Genomic DNA, 20,635 nt, shown 5'->3' on the forward strand with positions numbered 1-20,635 from the left:
AGAACTTTCAAGTTTAAACTGTGTTCATGGTTCAACAACAATATTGCTGAGTGTGTCTGGCAAAATGTGGGAAAAAATAAATATTGTGGAAATGTGGTCAATTATTAGAAGAATTAGCCTGCGCTTGTATGTAACAACAAAGATCTTGGCATATCTTCTGAGATGCAATCCGTAAATACAGTAGTGTGGGCCGTGGTCAATTTCCCCCAAAAATTATACAAAACTTTAAGTTCATATTGCCTAACATGTAATAAATGAATAGTGTAATATCATAATTTTTAGAAAAATAAACCTCAAGTCACGCCAGTCTTCCCAGTTTAAATCATTGCCATGCATGACAATGAAGACCTTGCCTTATCTTGCAAATTGCAAGATTGAATAAATACAGTGTAAATCTGCTCACGTTTTGAAAAAATAAATAAATAAGCCATGCATCAGGCAACTCTTCCAAGTTAAATTTGTGGTCATGCATGACACTGAAGCCCTTAACATAGCTCACAGACGTAGTGGAAGAAATATAGTAGAAATGTGGTCAATTTGCAGAAACTTTTGCCTCAAGTTGCGCAAAACTACCGAGTGACAACCTACAGTAATTTCTGGACTACAAGCCGCTACTTTTTTCACTTGCATTCAACCCTGCGGGCTAATACAAAGGTGCGGCTTATCCATCAGATCACAAGGGGGCGCACTACAAAGGAAGCGCAAGAGCGTCAGGCAGAGCAAAGCAAACCAAGTGAGCCCAAATACATTAGGAGAGACAGAACGAGAGCGAGACAATTTGCGACCTCATTATGGAAAATAAAGTAGCGGGAACCAGGTGTGGTAACATTAAAACACCTGCGGCTTACAGTCGGGTGTGGCTTATATTTTGTAACAAACTCGAGTATTCCCCAAATTTAGGTAGCGCGGCTTATATTATATATACTGTACATAATTACAGTTAAATTGAAATGTGTCAAATTTTGAAGGAAAGTCGCTCTAAAAATCCAAGTTCCAATTGTATTTCTGAATCAGAATGTCTAAAAAGATGGTACAATTTAGAAAAATACATTTTGGAAGAAATGTGCGTCTGACATGCACCTTATTAAAAAAAAAAAAACGTTGTAAAAAGGTGCCTAGAAAGCAAACCAGTTTTGACATCAGAAGTCAAGGAAAATAATTGTGGTGTTTTATTTTACGCAGGGAGTTAGTAACAAAAACAAATGCTTGCAATGTCACACTGGTATTAAAAGTAAAGGTAACTTGCTATTTTGGTAGATTTGTTTAGCATCAAGCAGATGCACATGATTTGATTTAGCAGGCTATATAAAATAATGTGCTGGGCTGGATCTGGCCCCAGGCTTTTGAGTTAACTATCAATATGTCACAAACTATGATTTCAAAACGGTTTTATATGACTTCAAACACATCTTACAAATACATGGCTTACAGATTATGAGTTTAAAAGAAAATGCACTGGAAGTGTGCATGTGACACAAATTCTAGGTATAACTTAAACTCACAACCTAGGCTCAACTTAGCTCATTACTGACATGCAAAGATATCACTTCAACATACACCAATTAGCGTCTTACTTTTTAGCAGGAGATTCCCGGAACTGTAACATAACAGTTTTTCTTTTTTATTTGTATGGCAACTGTGTGGCCCTGGAACAGATCACTTTCCAATAATTCCAGTGGCAAATTTCCAATAAATGTTCAAGTTCAAGTTCAAGCGTCGTATACAGTAACGCATTTGACATTGGCCTCATATACACACAGCTCAGCTCTGTTTATATTTAGTGAACTGACTTCAGGCCTCTTTTTGTCGTTTGCGGCCTTGCCTCTCTCAACCAGACACGTTTGCATAGCCATCTCTCTTTCACAACACTCTTCTCCTTACTTCATGCCCCTTATATGTATATGTATTTTCTTAAGCGCTTGCCGTCATGATAGTCGCAAATGAGCTGGATCCTATTCCAGGCAGAGTACACCCTTGACTGGTCCCCAGTCAACTGCAGTGCTCCTTATGTTTATTTTGTTTGTTTACAGATTCCTCCCTTCACTGGCACGTTCTGCGGTCCATAGCAGAAGTCTCCTGGTCCAAATATGTCGCAGCTGCTCCACGTGGAGATTCCGAACTTCGGAGCCACGGTGCTGGGCTCCCTGAACGAGCAGCGTTTGTTGGGACACTACTGCGACGTCTCCATTCTGGTCAAAGGTGCTTTTAATGAGAAGATTTAAGCAGAAGTAACGTTTTGTTTGTTTTCAATGAATGAACAGCATATATGTACAGCATTGCTCTCCATTTTGCCTCAAACGCTTGCATACAATTGACAGAATTCTTATATATATTTTTTATTCTTGTAACTGACTTTTTTCAAACTTTTTGGGAATAAAATGCAGCTTTGCTTTATTTTTGTTTCTAGCTCTTAATATTGTCTTTTCTAATTAAAAGTGTTTTTTGGTAATATTTCATTTTACAAAAGAAAAGACTGTTTAATAGTTTCAGAATTTCTTGTTACTTATTACCAATATTTTTGTAAAGGAATACAGCTTTATTCCGGTAAGATGATTTTTTAAATTGCAATTTGACTGCTTTTGTTTTTCATACTTAATATTGTCTTTTCTAATTAAAAATGTTTTTGGGTAATATTTCATTTTACAAAAAAAAGCCACTAATAACTTAACTATTTTTAATACTCTCAGACTTTCTTTTATTATTATTATTAATTATTACAAATATTTTTGTAAAGAATACAGCTTTATTCTTGTAATATGATAGATTTTTATTTTTAAATTTCAATTTTGTTAGAACACTGCTTTGTGAACAAATGCAATTTTATTCTCACATTACATAACCCTAACTCCCCCCTATATATATATATTTATATTATTGAAAAATAATCCTGTAACACAAACAAAAAGCATGTTTATTACAAAATTGTCAGCCATCCTGATCTTGTCTTCTGTATTGTTTCTGAATTCCAGGCCAGGCGTTCAAAGCCCACCGGGCAGTGTTGGCTGCCAGCAGCCTGTACTTCCGCGACCTCTTCAGCACGTCCACCAAAACCCAGTTCGAGTTGCCCTCCTCGGTCACGCCGACATGCTTTGAGCAGATCCTCTCCTTTTGCTATACGGGTAAGCTGACCATGGCGGCGAGTGAGCAGCTGGTGGTCATGTACACGGCGGGCTACCTGCAGATCCAGCACATCGTGGAGCGCGGCATGGACCTGATGTTCAAGGCCAACTCGCCGCACTGCGATTCACAGACGGCCGGCACCTTGGAGGAGACGGGTTCGGAGCCACAGAGTCCGTGCAACAACGGTAACGGCCTGGCGGTGGCCGCTCTCCTAGCGAACCCGGGCTGGTCGCCGTCGCTACTCATGCCGCCGCGCAAGATTAAATTAGAGGGTGGCGAGCCCACGCCGCTCACCATCGCAACCACGCAAGGCAAAATCTCCTCCTCTGAATTGGGCAGCCGGCTAGCAAGGGCCAGTTCGCTGTTCTACACCACGGCTGGAGGGACCACCATCCCCGGCGTGCCCCCTTACCACCTTCTGGGTGCCGGGGGAGGTGGGGGAGGGGGCGGTGTGACAGGCGAGCGTTCAAGTCCAGGAGAATCCAGTTTGCCCACGACCGACAGTCCCACGTCGTACCAGAACGAGGACGAGGAGTTTGAGGAAGAGCCCTATGATGGAATAGCGGAGGACAGCTTCAGTCACCTCTATGCACGTCCAGGCAACCCCTATGGCAGTGAGTATTGTTACCTCTTCCAAGAAGGGAGCTACCGGTATTTAATTTTTTACTTTTTTTTTTTTTACCGGTGATCACCGGGTCATGGTTTGCACCACCACTGTATCTTGTTGTTGTTTTTAAGTGATAATTTGTTTGTATTGGGTTTATACAGTTTACTTACTGTAATGTATTTGCCTAAAGAGTGCCACAGTGGCTGATCTGTTACTTGAACACTCTGATAACAAGAAAACACAACAAGCACACCCACAGGATAGCTGCTGTCGGTCACAGCTCACACCCAGCCACTCACACGTTATTTTAATGTTCCTGTTAATGGTCCGATGACCAATACTTTTAGCTATATTTAGCTGTTAACTTCTTTGTATCCACTATTACCTTTGCTCAAGGCTCTTTCAGTGAGACGGTAGCCATTCTGACAGTGACCGTAAAAAAAATTATAATTAAGAAAAATAACAAACATCACCTAATGTCTGAAAACTGCAACCAACAAGCATTGTATATAGTGGGTACAACCTAAGGTAGTGGTCCGCAACCCCCAGTCACAGATTTTTTTTTTACATCTTTTTAATTCCTTACTTTCTGCTCATACCTTCTAAACGGTCTTTAGTGTCTCATAAAAAAAAACTGTAAGCTTGTATCAGCGATTTGACAGCAAAATTATGACAGATTATTATTATGGCCTAATATTGACCTGTATAGTAGGCTGGATGATTAATCTGCCCTTTTCAAAATAGTCAAAGTTTAAGGTGATAAGTTTGCTAATAGAGGCACCATAATGCTAACAGATGTCCGCATTCTCACGTGTCAACATAGTTAACAATCCCAGTTTCATTTAACCATTAGCAGGGTTGAAGCTTCTCTCTCTTATTGTTACCAAATGTTGAAGTTTGAGACTAAGCATAGAAACCTACTTGATTGCCACTCTTTGCTGTCCAAATGTCTCTAGCCGTTTGGCATCCGCTGCCATCTATGTTTTAGCCCTAGTTAGCCTCACTGTAGTCCCGGAGACTCAGCTAGTGTGTCATCCATCAGTGGCTAATAAGACACATTCATTAGTATACAGTCTGTGTGGGCTTTGGCTAAGTGCAGTATTTTTTCTCCCGCTGACTTTGGCTCGTGCCCGACAGAGGAAATTCATTTGATGTCTGGCCAAATTTCAAAGTAAAACTCAGCATGACTTGCAGAAACACTAGAGGTCGACGTAACTACAAATGTTAGAGTTTTTTTGGGGAACGCGGTCACCGGTCGCAGTACTTGCTGCTTGTCCAGGCATGTTTTCATTGCATTATTTAACCTTACATAAATCATGTCCGCAGCATATCTTGGAAAAGCATCAGTAATGTCTAACTTTAAACTTACCTGAGACTGTCACTCTTCTTCAGTGCCGGACAAGCCCGAGATGGCGGGTGTTCCGCTGGCCTTGGAGAACCGCAACTGTGTGCTGATCCGTCGGGACCTGGTGGCACTACCAGCCAGCCTCATCAGCCAGATTGGCTACCGATGTCACCCCAAGCTCTACACCGAGGGAGACCCTGGGGAGAAGTTGGAACTGGTTGCTGGTAGGCACTGTGGCACACATGAGCATGCTAACTGGCCCAACATGGTATTGCGAGTGACAAGCATATGTTAGCTAGTCTGTTGGTGGCTTGTGCATTTGTGCAAGCTATTGTAAGCAGTCTGCATCTTTATTTACTACTCTCTCTTGTCAAAGAGAACTCAATTGCGCGTTATTATGAATCCCACTTCTAGGCAGTACATGTCCCACTGCAATATACTGTCGGATGAGCCCTATTGCATCCAGGCGTGAATGGCAGAATGGCAGACTTCAGTGCGGCGGCATTAATATCAATCCCACTGACACTAAAACACTTGATTGTTTTTATTTTGTAGAAATGTAATGCATATTTGGAATGGTCATCTTGTTTAATCTGCAAAGCCGTCCCTTCCTGCCTGCATGGTGCCGGGTGTATCTTGCTGGATGCAGTAGCCAGTCATATCGCAGTGGGATGTGTTCTGCCTAGAACCCAAGTGGGATTCATAATAACGCGCCAATATCGTCTCCCGCTGAGAGTTTGATTCAGTCACCTAGCTAGTTATTGGCTAGAGTGAGAAGCTAGCAGTAGCAGTATACATCATCACTCCAGGGCTCTTTTTTATCAAACTTCACAATCAGATGGACTCAAAGGGTGGACACCTGTCACAAAATATTGTAATTAAAGTCATTTGATCACAAAAAGTTACCGTAACTAGCAGGCTAGCGCGATAAACGCAAAAGTCTAAACCTTCAAAATGAGAGTAAAATGTCAGTAATATAAGCGTTTGACCCACATTCAGCTGTGAAGCCTTCACAGCTAATATTTATAACATGAACATGCTCTTGGCTATTTGTTCAGTCATGATTAAAAGCTCATGTACGCATGATCATGAAGAATTTTCAACGTGACTGACATTGTTTCCTGTGCGACAAACCGCCATTGTAATTTGAGAAAAGCTGTGGATTAACTTGCCTTTTATTGTCAGTTAAATGGGACAGTGCAGATAGCTAGTAATATGTGTAAAAAGCAAACATTAGCAGACTACATCTTCACTCATATCACAGACAGATGGACTCAAATGCACAACACCTATCACTGAGCTCCTGTCAAGCTGGAAAATAGCTAGCTATAGAACAGGAAGTTAGCAGCCACAAGCATTCAATAATACCTTCAAAATCGATCGTACAATTTATAACCTGACTAACATTTTCAGAATAAAATTTGCCCCGACTGCGACGACAAAAACTTGGGAAGTTGAACATGCAGTATTTCATCTCATTGAGTATTTTTGTGGCCTTTGTGTTTTGTTTTGTTTTTTTGTAAGGAGGTGGTGTGATGTTACCACAAAGGTGTTTACTAGTGTTAGCAAACAATAACAGTGTTACCTAGGGCTGTGTGATACGACCTTAACTGGAATTTTCTTTGACAACACGTGATTAGAATGTAATATCTTTTTTTGATAATGTTCATTTTCAACACTCCATTACTTGGCTGGTGATTATATTTTGCATCTTGCTCACTGTTTTTCTCATTTATAGTTGTACTGGTAAATAAAGCAAGGCGACCTCGTCAAAAATATTTATGACATGGAGGCGCATACCTGGGGTCATGAGTTTTCAATATGCCACAAATCACTCTAAAACTCCTGAGTGCTTTTTTGAAAAATAAAATACTTGAGAGGGGGTAGAGAAATCCCTGACCGAAATGGCATGTTTTTACATATTTTGACGTTTTTGTTCCTCCCGCACAGGTACACAGGTGTTCATGACTCGAGGTCAGCTGATGAACTGTCATCTTTGCGCTGGAATAAAACACAAGGTCTTACTGCGTCGTCTTTTAGCGACGTTCTTTGATCGGTAAGGCTGCTTTGTGATAAATTCTTTTGTGTCTTGCAAAAGTCTCAAAGCACTTTCACACGCCATCTGTGTCCCCATTGTGCAATACATTTGGACTGTCATTGTCTGTTTGACTGTGCCTCATGGTGGCGACTGTGGTGCATTGCAGAAACACTCTCGCTAACAGTTGTGGGACTGGTATACGCTCCTCCACCAGTGACCCTAGCAGGAAACCCTTGGACAGCAGGGTCCTCAATGCTGTCAAACGTGAGTCTTTGTTACAAATATATACTACTCACACCAAACTACGTGAATTTACCTAGTTCTTAATGTCACTTTTTAAAACACAAAAGGGCTATGATAATAACAATTATATTTTATTGTACTACTTTCAAACCATTGTGCCCTCATCAAAAGTCAATAAGAGGAAAATTATTGAAAGCGTGCAATGATTGTAAGACAATAAGTTATTAAATGTGCCATTAATAAATGTATTCCTAATATGAAATATATTTGACTTTCTAATTAAGTAAAACTGTTATACTTTTACCAATTTCTGTCTTTTTATATGGATTGTTAACATCAAGAGCAACATGTAAGAAATATTAATAGACTTAGGGTTATTTTGTTGTTTATTAATTAGTTTAAATGTGTAATATACAGTATTATTTACTATGGATAGAAAACCTAATTTGCTGTCTTTGTGCTCAGGCCATAGCCCTGTCTAACAGAAAAGAAGTGCCTTGTCACTGTGGCATCTCTTAATTATAAATCTTTTAGGGAGGCATGAACTACAGTGACTACGTTTACATGCAGTCAATATTCGGGTTAAGATCAGAATGCCGGTTTCTGAACCAATCGAGATAACACGTTTACAGGCGTGGCGGTCCGAGTTACTCTCGTTTACGTGTCATTATGCTCGATTGGAATATCCCGTTTGGACTGCGATGTGCGGACAAAGTGATTATGTAAACATCATTTCTGCTTTTAACTTACTACGTTCGCTCCAGAAGTGTGGTTCTTTGCTGCGAGCGTCCATTTAAATAAAGGTATTGTTTTGCAGTCATCTTGTGGCATCAATAGACAGTTATAGAACTTCTTTGGGTGGGGATAAAGTGGATTTTTGCAATTTGTGGTGAGGCTTGTTCCTTATCCTCCTTTCACATCACTTGGTTTGGTCAGAGTACAAAAACAGCAGAAGATATGAGTTTTTCAGCATGTAATGGAGGACAGTTCCCAAAAAGATCTATGAATGAATGGGAGAATGCCGAACTGCTGTAAGTTTCCTTGGTCGGTGCTGCTGTTTTGGTTTGCATTAGTTTTGAAATGGTAAAGTAGTGCAGCTGTGAGCATGTTGTTGCCCCTTTTTGTGTGTTGCAGTCTACTGTCAAAACTTCAACCCTAACTTCAAGGAGAGCGAAATGAATGTGATTGCTGCTGACATGTGCACCAACGCGCGGCGCGTCCGTAAGCGCTGGCTGCCCAAAATCAAATCCATGCTGCCCGATGGCATGGAGGTGTACCGCGCCGGCATGGCCATGGGCGCTGCCGCCCCCGTGCCCGTTGGCCTGAACCTGGGTCTGGGCGTCAACCCACAGCAAGTTGCGCTCCCCTTCGAGGCCGACTTCAAGAGCTTCGAGCAGAGGCTGTATCCCGAGCGCAAGGACCCCCTGAGGACTCATCCGGTGCTGGCCAACGGGAGCCCGGGCTTAGCAGCCGCAGCTTCCGAAGCGGAAGGCGGAGGGGTCCAGGAGGAGCAGGAGGAAGATGAGGAGGACGGCGGCTTGGAGGCAGTCGACGCCTCCGCAAATTTGGTCTCCAACGGTGCCGAGGCGTCCAATTGCAGCGACACGCCGGCAGAGCAAGAAGCTTTCGGACAAGGTCTGAGAGTAAACGGACAGTGAATGTCGTCTTGCAACATGTCGTGAAGTTATACTTAACCTTTTGCTTGTTCTCCTCCTCTGCCATCTTTCTTCTTCTTCTGTGCTTCCTCTGCGGTGCAAAAAGCTTGTGATCGTACGCCAGGGGAATTTGCCGTGTACACGCACAGAGGCGCTTTTGTGCAGCTACCCCATTGTTGACGTACAAAAAGCGCTCCAAGCAGACGCAGGCATCAGGATAACGCACTCTTCCACGCTTTTCAAGTATTCCTCAGAATTTCACCTTGACAAATAGTAATGTGACTGGCATACAAAAGCGCCTCTCTTGCCAGACCTTTTATAGACTTTTTCCAAACAAGCAAGGAATTATTTAATAGCGAGAAGTGCAACGCACGCAATGTCAAATGTTCTTACATTTTTATTATGTTAAAAATGTGCATGTTGGTTGCAGTACTCAACGTTTGCCAACAATTGTAATATTCTTCTTTCTTAGCCATTTCAAATTTTTGTTATTGTTCTCAGAACACAGGTCAATTTTGTTTGGGCCACGTTTAAATTTTGCATGCTAGTTAGATTACTTGATTTCATGTTTGTCTCCAATGTTTTTCATGTGGAAAACATACAGTACAGTAGATCACAAGTTTCCTTGGACCATTTTCAGCTTTTGTGCTTATAACAATACTTGAGAGATCAACATCTCGTGTCATAGTCAAACAGTTCTGGATTGCGTTTTAAGTTATGCCACCTAAGGACAAAAATGATATCTCTTTCTTCAATTTTGAATGTTATGACGCATTATTAAAACCATTATATGGTACATACGTTATCACAATTACAGCATGCCCTATGGGCTGCTACCATATTTCTGGTTTGTTTACACTTGGAGTGCCGTATCAATGTGACGATGCCTACGTCTGCTTTTGGACTGCGCTTCCCGACCACACACACACACACATTGAATACATAAAATATAAACGCTAGACAACGCAACGAAAAAAAGAAAAATATCTACGCACTGCAGCAATGCTTTTGTAGTACAATAATCTTGTCTTGGGGTAAAAGAACATGCACTAAATGTTACATTGCATGCATGAGTATCGAGGATGGATGATTAACAACCGATCTATAGAGAACTGCAAGTATCAAACATGAAAATGACTGTTTAGGGATTGTTTTTAATCGTATTTTCTTACGAGCTCTTACCTCAGCGCGCCCTGTGTTGTCACTTGGGTGTGACCCAGAAGTGACTTGTGTTTGACACAATCAACGGTGCGCGCTGCCGGCCCGCCTTGTCGGGTTGCGGGATGATTTTCTGAGAAAAGCCCTGTTTTACCTTCACATCCACATGGTCCTCCTTCCATCCTATCGTGAGGTTAAGGGTGGGTAAATTATTATCGACACACAGCTATCTTACTGCATTTGCACTCTAAAAGACTCGTTTTGGGAACGATGTGACTGAATCCGAGACAGAAAGTGTTGTCCGCTGGAATGAAAATTTTGGGTTTTTAAAGGAAGGCAATATCAAATTAAGAGCTATTATTTGTCTTATGCATGTGCTTTTCTATTTCCATGCTATCTAATTCCAGCCTCTTTTATTTATTCATGTCAAATTATCATTTACTCCCTCACAAAAGATTAGCAGAGGAACGGGTGTTTGAAAAACATTGACATTTCCCCCCAATGAAAAAAACTATTGTAATACCCCGAATATGTGTTTATTCCAAAAAGACGTGCCATTTGAAAGGTTATTTGGAGGCAAGCTTTAAGATGGTCCTGCACATGGAGTACAGGGTTGTAATTGCACTATAGATGATAATGTAAATGATGTTTACAGTGTCTTATTTTAGGGTTTTTGTTTACATGACACTTAGAACAGGGCTAGCATAGACTAGAATGGCTGAGAGGCTCGGATGAATGTAAATGTTAGCTCTGCTCTAGCAAATGTTCCTGAACGGTCTTCCATTAGGGGTAAACATCAGCCTTTTTCCCCACCCGATAAAATTGGAACGGGGTGCTCCTAAAATGACAGGTATAACTGCATTCAACAAATTAGAATATCATGGGAAATGGCATTTATTTCAGTACTGTGATTCAATTAAAAATGTGAAACTCATGATAATACTGTATAATGTGGATGGTTGTTCGTCTGTGTGCCCTGTGATTGGCTGGCGGCCAATTGAGGGTGTACCCTGCCTACCGCCCAATGACAGCTGGAATAGGCTCCAGCACCACCGAGACCGTATTGAGGATAAGCGGTACCGATAATGGATGACTTAATGATATTGGTGGTTATACAAAACTCCCAAAGGCTACATTTCGTGCAATTAAAAAATTATATAAACTATTAAAAGCATTTTTTAGGAATTGTCATTCTGAAAAGAGTTACATACCTATGTGTTTTTGAATCTATATGAGTTTCAATTTTTCTAATGAACTACTGAAATAAATGAACTTTTCCACCATGGTCTAATTTGAGCTGCACCTGCATATTTCCTCAAATAATGGCCTACCCTCGAACTAGCCTAACTCGGTAGCCCGCTGGGTGCATATGCCATGGGAAAAAAAAAAAATCTTAAACAGCCATGCACCATGAGTGCAAGCTTCAAAAACGTTGCCACTGTGTTAACGCTGGTATGTGAATGCCATCTTTCAAACAGAGACTCCACAAAATGGCTACACAGCACAAAATCCAGTATTTATATGCCTTTTTACACAAAACCCAGCAAAGGTAGGATATTGCTCCAGTACCCGCAAACATGACCTCAGCGCCAGTATCTGGTGTGTTGTTTTTTCAGCAGACAGCAACAATTGCTTTCAACACATTCAAACCGATATCGTAACCACTCCCATTCAGTGTTGGTGCCGTTTATACAGAACAGCGACGCTCACACAAAGGCGGACAAATATAGCTTTTAGCACAGCTTGTTATGGCTGATACTACCTCCAGAGGCGGAACCACCACCTCATTCCATGTTGGTTCCCTTCATACTAAACAAAAAAATTGAAAAAGGGCGGAGGAAAAAAACAAACACTTTTCCAGGCAATGTAAATAGGTCCTTACAGACAGGTGGCAACCCGCCTCTGTTACTACCTCTAAAGGCGGAAAATTGCCAGGTCATCTTATTCCATGTCAGTTCCGGTCATACTGAACAAAGTAATTGTTATAAAAAGCTATTACTGCTTTTACAGACTGTGTATAGGGACTTTTAATGCAGGTTCCATTCCACCACTATTATCGATCTGATACTACCTCTATAGGCGGAAAATTGTCAGGTTGATGTCAGTCCCCTGGTCAATTCTCTTCATACTCAATAAAAAAAATAAAAAACAGGCAGAAGAAAGTTACCTGTTTCAGGCAGCGTAAAGGTGGTTTCACACATATGAGCTTGTTAAGCCTGTTAAGAGTTCTGCTACTACCTCTAAATGCGAGAAAATGCCGGGTCTTCATCCTTCCTTTTGTGTCACACTTATGGATAAACTGCACCAGCACAGACAAAAGATGAGAAAATGTTTGCTGATTTAGGCAGTGTAAAAGGGGCTGCCTCCAAAGTTAACAATTTGCCCTGTTGACTTGGTTCCCCTTCAAATTTAATGACCCCCCCCCCCCCCCCAAAAAAAAGTTGTAACCACAATACTTCATTGATCTATTTTGATTCAAACCCTAGAGTAAATAAACACCCTTGGCCACTATTTGAGGAAATACTGTAGTTCATTTGGAATTGCCTGTTAATAATTGAAAAGATTACCGGTAGTCATTTTATCTTGAGTTGAAATTGGGAGCCGTTTAGTGCATTTTTGTACATCACATGTTATTTTAGTGGATGATCACAGCAAGTAAGATGATTGAATAATATATGAAAAAAAACAATATATGGAAATTCTACACTGTGGTAAAGGAGTGTGAAGCTGTGCCTTAGACTGTGACTATGCGGGCGTCAATGATGCGCACCAAGACTGTATGACTGAATTAAATGCAATTTTTATTTTAACTTTTTTTTGTTTTTTTACTTAAGTTGTAAATGTGCTCAACCTGACCTTTTTTTTTTTCAACCCAGCATGATATTAATGACATTCAATTTTATTTATTGTTTAGGAGAAAATAATCACCTGAAGAGAGAGTGGTCATCAATAAAACGGCTGTGGTACCACTTCACTATATGGCGTTATGAAATGGTTCTGAACTTGTCAGGAGACCATTTTAAATAGGAACCTTTGGGAATAAAAATGAGAAATAAATACTTCTTAGCTGATAGCTGGAAACGATAAACAGTAAATAAATATCATTAAAATTGTGTGTGTTTAAAAATATATATATTCTGCAGACTTTTATAGTTACGAGAAAGCAAAATGTCCCTTATGATTTCATTTATTTTTCAAAAAAATATGAATAAAATTCGAATTTGCATTAGAAGTCTCTAAATACTAAAAATGTCGGAATAATTGGAATCATGCCTTGAAACCTTAGTGAAATATAAGCCACATATACTGTAAATCATTCATGCGTGTGTGGTAAAGTGGTATCCAGTCGAGAGCACCCTTTAAAAAACACAAACACCTTAAAAAAAAAAATCATGTTTCCTCTCTTTTATTGTTACAATAACCCAAAAATGTCATGCCAAATTTGTACTGACTGAAAGAGAAAGAAATTCCTGAAAGATATTTCCCAATTCACTCAAAAGTGTTCATTTTCTTCCCTTTCCCCTTCTGATGACTTCACACTCACTCGTTCATTGATGTACGTAAAACAAAAGGGCGGTCGGTAGGCGGCAAAAAACAATGTTATGCAAAAAGAGGGAGCGCTTGTATCATCCAAATGCATGCCATTCAAAGCTAACCCGATGAAACCTCTCTGACCTTTTATGCACCGTGTATTAACGCTACGTCAAACACAAGACTGTGAAGTGTCGCAGCAGGCTGGCTGGCTTCTCTTCTTCTTTTCTCGTCACAGCAAACACTTTGTTGGGCCTTTTTAGTGAATGTTTTTGTGTACAGCGAGATGAGAGCACGTGGGGAATATATGTCAAATAAACTCCCCGGTGGTGCATTTGAAATTTCAGCAGACTTTTGAGGGAAAAAAAAGAAAGAAAATGCACTAAAATGTTTGAATGTGTATGTGTTTGTCCTTGAACCAGCACTTTAGAGTGATTTCAGGCAGGATTTCCCAAACCAGTTTTGAGACTCACTTCTTCCCGGGGACCAATATTATTTACCCTACCGTTGATATATAGCTGACGACAGGAACTCAACATTACATTCAGGAAACCTTTTATAGTGGCTTGAGACATTTAGTGCCCCTGATCCTCAATTTAGTCGACCCTGATTTAGTTTCTGCTTATGAAGAAATTGTTTATTCATAAGTTATTCTTGACCTTTATTAAGTAACATTTTAATGAGTCAATGGACACTAATTGACTTACAATTAAGAGTTGTGAAATTCCAGAATGTTTGTTTGGAAATGTCGCTCTAAAAATGGTTGGGTCAGAAATAACCCAATATGAGTCAAAAAGTGTCAGACACAACTTGTTGGGTTATTCACTTAACCCTAAAAATGTGGGTCAAATGAATAACCCAGAAATCAAAGCAACCCAATTTTGCGTTGCTTTGATCCATATTGTTTTTTATTTTTATTTATTTTTTTAGGCCCAACTGTTCAATGAATATTATATTTGCCATGTAGGTGATGAATAAACACTCAAATATACACTGGCCTCAGGTTTGGCAACTCTGATTCAGGGTCCACTTAGTACTTACAAAAGGATTTTATAAATAGACAAATCATGTAAAATCATAAAAACTCATTCCTTGAACAAGCAATTGTCTTAAGTATGAAGCTTTGTTTTGAATTGTATGGGAATTTATAGAAGTAAATATAAAATTTGATGCACTGTATATCAAGAAAATATGTTTATAAAATATGCAACAGTATTTTGCTCTGAGAATTCGAGACTCCCAAAAATGGCCTTAATGGTCCCTTTATTATTATTATTTTTTTTTTTAAGACCAAAAAACTATGCAATGCTATTCTGCTTTATCGCTGAACGCATCCCTCCAAAAAATGTCCCTTGACCCATTTAGTCATTTATAGGGGTTGATTAATGTAGATGTATTTTTGCTTTGATAACCACTGATCCAATCCATAAAAGAAAACAAACAGCTTTGACACATTATTGGTTCCCGGGCCTCACTTTGGGCAGTCATGATTTACCATATTATTCCTCTCTGTAAATTGATTAACCTCGCCCTAAAAATAAAGTAAAAATTAAAGCCCCTTGACTCGTTTGGGCCCACGGGTCAGTTTGGGAAATCCTGCTTTGATTTAGAGTAAAAAAAAAAAAAAAGAAGAAAAAAAACCAGAGTGTCATGGAAAAATGAGAAAATCGCACCTTTTTTTAAAGCCATGTGTTCCAAGCGCTGACAATCAGGATGTGTGGATGCACTCTGGGAGGATGTGACATGAACTGCTGTGCTCTCGCTTTTTTGCCGAGTCATCCTCCTCTTTTGCCGATCTAATACTTGGGAGGGACATAAAAATGATGAAAGACTGATTCTTGGGACTGATTCCTTGGTGCTTTGGACCAGGACGCTTAAGCTCCGCTAGGCTGACCTCAACATGGAGATGAAAAAAAAGAGACTTTTATCATGCAACTCCACATTTTAATCATGGACGTTCTTCATTAGCCAGCTTGGACCTATCTCGAATGGGACAATTTCCGTGTTGCTTTTACATTTTAAAAATGATAAAAAATGTTTATGCGCCTTCTGACTCCAGCATCAATAATAATAATAATATATAGATATGAGATAAAAATGCAAGTTGCCATTTTGATGTTGCATTTTTTTTTTAATGGACGGTTCATTCCCATCAAGGTGTCCCATCACCAGTTGTGTAGTCCCAAGATTCCTGATTCCTTTAAATGCAATACAGAAAAATCTGCTTTCTAATAAAAAAGTCCTTACTTCACCACAAACTGAATTCCTTTTTTGTCAACATGTAATTGTACATTTCAGTCTGCTTTCTATTTGCAGTAAGTACAATTTATGATAATTTTATTTAAAACTGTTAACAGTATTTTTTTTTCATTTAGGCTATGCATTATTGTATTATTGTTATCACCATGTTGTCAAGCATAACAATTATGTGGTTGGAATTTAATGGAAAAACTCAAACTCAAATATTGGTTTATATATTTTAATCAGAGATTAACAATGTGTTGAATTAAAATTTCCAACAAACATAATTTACTATATTTTTTATGCCACCATCTTGTTTATTACATACAGTGTGTCCAGCATGTGAATATTGGTAGACACCCCTCTCTTTAGCTGCATGCCTTCATGGTGCTAAGCTACGAGGGGCAAAGTCGTCAACGACACAATGTATTTGGATGGCAAGAACACCAAAAGAACAAGGATGCCGGACTGGCATGCATTTGTGCTACGCTTGTGCATAACACCGTATAGTTACGGCAAAGAAACCGGCAATAACCTTTCAACAGGTAAAAATATATTTTTTGTTTCCTGTATTATGTGATGTGTTGATAGCACATGTATTTGCATTGACATCAAAGTAAACCAATGCGCAAATTGCAACTTATTTACAATGCCCATGCATTTACTGTGATTGGAAAGTCGCCCCTGCCAAGATGGCCGCCACCTGGGCACGGCGATTGGGCTGCTGCATTCGAGGATGGTCGGAAATCGCTTGATTAAAACATACTCCAATTGATTACATTTGAATTGCGATGTAGTCATCACACCTACTTTATGTCACATTTACTTTGTGTCACTTTTTTTCTTTTTTTTTAACAAGCGCGTCCAGCCAGATTGACGGAGAAAATCATCTCTGGCATCGATTGCTCGTCCTGCGTTCGCGTGACGTAAAGTTCGCTACAAATCGCGCGGACGGTGCGGTGTGTTTGTGTCACGCGACTCAAATGTCGCAAGCCTTCATATTTTGAACCTAAACGAGCACATTTGGAATAGAAACGCTTATTGCAGGAGAAGTTTTATATCTGTATGCTTGAAAATGAGCGACGACACCGACTCCCCTCCCGAGAGGGAGATGAAGGTAAGCTCTTATCTTTTGGTGTAGCTTGGGCTAGTTAGCACGAGTTAGCTGTTTGCTAGCATTCAAACTCTAACTTAAATTGACTCAGACTTGACTTTGTTTTAATGAACAGTTGTTCGACCGTTTTTACGGAGTTGTATTCTTATTATAGTCTATCAGGACTAAACCTGCATATAAATTTAAATCAACTCAAACTCGCCGTGCGCTTGCTGGCAATGTTTTCACTCTTGGACTTCAGCAACACTTGCGTACAGTATATTTTTGTGTTTGTTTTTTGTCAAATCGGAACTATTTGCACTACTGACAGCAATAAAAAGATACCATAAATATTATTCTTTCACCATGAAATTTGACTTGTAAAATGACGCAAAATACTCCAAAGCGATACTATTTTAAAACGTTGTGTACACTGAGACTCACATTTGACAATTGTCTACTAAAAGTGATTTTAGATTTACCAGTGTATGTTAAGAAAAGCAAAATTATTGACACTACATGCCCTAAATGTTCTTAGACCAAGTCGAGTAAGTATCACCTAAAAAAACAGCATCAGCAATTGACAATTCTGAACATCCGGTTATTTCTGATATTGCATATGCTTCCTTTACACGGTGAAAACAAACAGCGGATTGTATTGCTTTTGCCTGTGACTATCATAAGAACCAGGCAGATTGTTATAATAGTCAAAAGACATTTCATCACATTTTGTAATCAAAATAATCCTTACAAATCAAATTACTACGATGCAAAGTCCAATGCTTTTCAATGAACAGAGAGTGTAATTTCAATAAGTAAGACCACCATTTTGACTTGTGATTTAGACTCGGAACTGTCAATATTAGAGGTGTATTTATTTAACTTTGCACTTTGTAATAGAGTCGTGCAGTATTGCGCGCACCACCAAGTTATGATTAGTTTATTTTAGCTGGTTGTTTTTCAATTTTAACATTTAGGTAGTGAGTATTTTGCCGTGAACTTCTCTGATTGGTCAATTGCTTGACCGAGTCGTGCACTGGGCATGATTCCTGCCTCACTGAAGTGAGCCCAATCACGTCTGTAAAGTATCTATTGGTGTGAATGATTCCTTTTCTGTGCCCTGTGATTGGCTTGTGACCAGACTACTGTAACCAACCTCTTGCCCAAAGTCAGTTGGGATTGGCTCCAGCTCACCCACAAACCTAATGAGGAAACACACTATAGAAATTGGATGGAGGTTTTCTATGAAAGTATTTTACTTTGTTCCAGGACTTTCAGTTCCGGCAAATGAAGAAAGCCAAAGTTTTTGAGCCTTCGGGTGAAATGCCAAGAGAGCGCTCCAGCTTGCTCGCCGTCTCCAACAAGTTCGGCCTGACGTTCGTCGGCTCGGGCAGGATATTCAAGGTCTACCGCACGCAAGACGTCCTTGCTGCTGACAAACAGGATGGCAACTCCAACACGATAGGTATAGGTGGTCTCAATTTCAGTGGTACCTTGACCTATACGTTTTTGTCACATGACCATGCTCATAACCCAATTCACAGTCAAAATCTACTGTCCACATTGAAGTGAATAGAAATGCCGTTAATCCGTTCCAGCCCACAAGCAACACCAATTTCGCAACATGTTTTGGTCAAATTCAATTCAGTGTGCTTCTCCTTCTGTTGTTTTGACCTTGGCCACTAAGGGGCAGTTAGATACATAAATACAGTGCTGCTCAAAAGTTTGTGAACCTTTTGAGCAACTTGGATTGTCCAATTGTTTCAACCGGATTTTGTTGTTCAATCTAAACCATTACATTTTATATGAAATAACAGGTGTAGGTTTAGCATTTCAATGCATTGTTCTTTTTTTTAAATCAATTGTCTCGTCAAAACTAAATGAAAAAGAGTTTTTGTTCAATTCATGTAGGCGCAAAAGTAAAGGAACCCTGAGCTGCATTGCTTAAAACAAGCAGTCAAGTAGGATCAAATTGGTAGCTAAACTAACCACTGAAATTGACCAATGAAATGAGATGTTTAACAAAGAAATTGTGCATCACTGACTGAAACATATACAAAACCACATCACTTTAGTCTTACCCAGGTGAACCCGTACAGGTCAGTCATGCTGAGAGGGGGAAAAAATCTCAGGGGACCTCGGGAAGTGGGTAGTGACAGCACATCTGTCTGGGGAAAGCTATAATGTCATCTAAAATAAATTGCGCTTCATCATTCCACTGTGAATCAGATAATCTGCAACTAGGGAACACTGAAAATTACTACAATCCAGCCTAGAAGTGGACGACCTTCTAAAATATCAGCAAGACCCACAAAACAAATTATAATTCAGGCGAAAGCCAACTTGTGCATCACATCAAGGGATTTGCAGATCTCTTTTGCTACATCAGTGACACATGTGCATGCTTCAACAATCAGAAGAAAAGTAAATTGACAAGGCTTTCATGGAAGGCTTGCTAGGTAGAAGACTCTGCTCACAAAAAAGATCAAAGCTGCCCATCTCAACTTAGCCAGAGAGTACCTGGGCAAACCTGAAGCTTTTTGGAAGTCCCTTCTGTGGACAGATGAGTCCAAAATTGAACTAATTGGTCAGTCATGTTTGGTGAAAAGTCAACACTGCATACCAGCAAAAGAACCTTCACCCTACAGTGAAGCATGGGGGGGAGAATGTTAAATTATGGGCTGGCTTTTCATCCTCAGGACCTGGACAACTCCACATAGTCCAGGGAATCATGAATTCAGAGGAATATTGTGAAATCCTGGATCATAACCTGAATCCGTTCTTGCATTCGGCAATACAACCAAGGAATGTCTGAAGAGCAACAAGTATAATGTTCTGGATGTGCCCAGTTAAAATCCTGACTTAAATTATTTCAAAATACTGTGACGGGACCTGAAGCAGGCAGTTTATGCTAGATGCCCATCCAACCTCTCTCAACTGGCTGCATTTTGCAAGGAAGAGTGGCAAAAATCCCCCCAAAGTAGATGTGAAAGACTGATAAATCACTAAAGAAAGCGTTTGAATGAAGTTCTCATTGCAAAAGGAGGTGCAATGTCCGATTTAAGCGAGAGGTTCACATACTTTTGCACCCATTAAATCACCAACTTTTGCTCAATAATGAATGACAATATTATCATTATTTTTGTTCAAGTCCATTATTTTCAATGTCAGCATTGTAGATTGGGGTATGATTAAATATTTAATAAGGTTATCTTAATATTTTATACAAAAAATCTGACCATGCCTGCAGGGTTCACAAACCTTTGAGCAACACTGTTTATCACATGTAGATTTGATGGTGACACACAAAGAAGACCGTCTTGTGCTCTATTATCAAACTGTAATTCCACTCAACTTTTTAATTTTTTTTAAATTTAGTTTTATAGTCAAATTTAGCTGTGAGTATTACCACTTATTAACATCTTATAGCAATCACACTTGGCCTCTTTTTTTGAAGAACTGTTGACTATCTGTCAGACTGCACACAACGCACTCAGGAAGGACAAAAAAGAGATCATGTGCTTCTTCTCAGCGTGGTTAGAAAAGAAAGCTCACATTAAAGTCAACATTTTGAAGAACAAAATCGATCAAGTGGTAACTCAAC

The 20,635-nt window shown here is 39.7% G+C and overlaps 2 protein-coding genes across 7 annotated transcripts in view; both read left to right on the forward strand.

Moving 5' to 3' along the window:
- Positions 1–15,955, forward strand: part of nacc2 (NACC family member 2) — a 46,615-nt gene extending 30,660 nt beyond the window's left edge. For all 3 annotated transcript variants that reach the window (XM_086096753.1, XM_086096752.1, XM_086096751.1), the window contains 6 exons: positions 2,031–2,199; positions 2,970–3,734; positions 5,120–5,296; positions 7,023–7,128; positions 7,277–7,374; positions 8,488–15,955. In XM_086096753.1, the coding sequence (XP_085952879.1) occupies positions 2,088–2,199; positions 2,970–3,734; positions 5,120–5,296; positions 7,023–7,128; positions 7,277–7,374; positions 8,488–9,011 (1,782 nt within the window). In that variant the 5' untranslated portion in view covers positions 2,031–2,087 and the 3' untranslated portion in view covers positions 9,012–15,955. The remainder of the gene's footprint in view (positions 1–2,030; positions 2,200–2,969; positions 3,735–5,119; positions 5,297–7,022; positions 7,129–7,276; positions 7,375–8,487) is intronic.
- A 920-nt stretch (positions 15,956–16,875) lies between these two features.
- The window catches only part of nup214 (nucleoporin 214), a 29,144-nt gene continuing 25,384 nt past the window's right edge, over positions 16,876–20,635 (forward strand). For all 4 annotated transcript variants that reach the window (XM_086097126.1, XM_086097128.1, XM_086097127.1 and 1 more), the window contains exons 1-2: positions 16,876–17,055; positions 18,301–18,496. In XM_086097126.1, coding sequence (XP_085953252.1) covers positions 17,014–17,055; positions 18,301–18,496 — 238 coding nt within the window. In that variant the 5' untranslated portion in view covers positions 16,876–17,013. The remainder of the gene's footprint in view (positions 17,056–18,300; positions 18,497–20,635) is intronic.

Source organism: Leptonotus elevatus, chromosome 15 (assembly GCF_054856555.1).
Source record: "Leptonotus elevatus isolate MCC_2025b chromosome 15, RoL_Lele_1.0, whole genome shotgun sequence".
Lineage (NCBI taxonomy): Eukaryota > Metazoa > Chordata > Actinopteri > Syngnathiformes > Syngnathidae > Leptonotus > Leptonotus elevatus.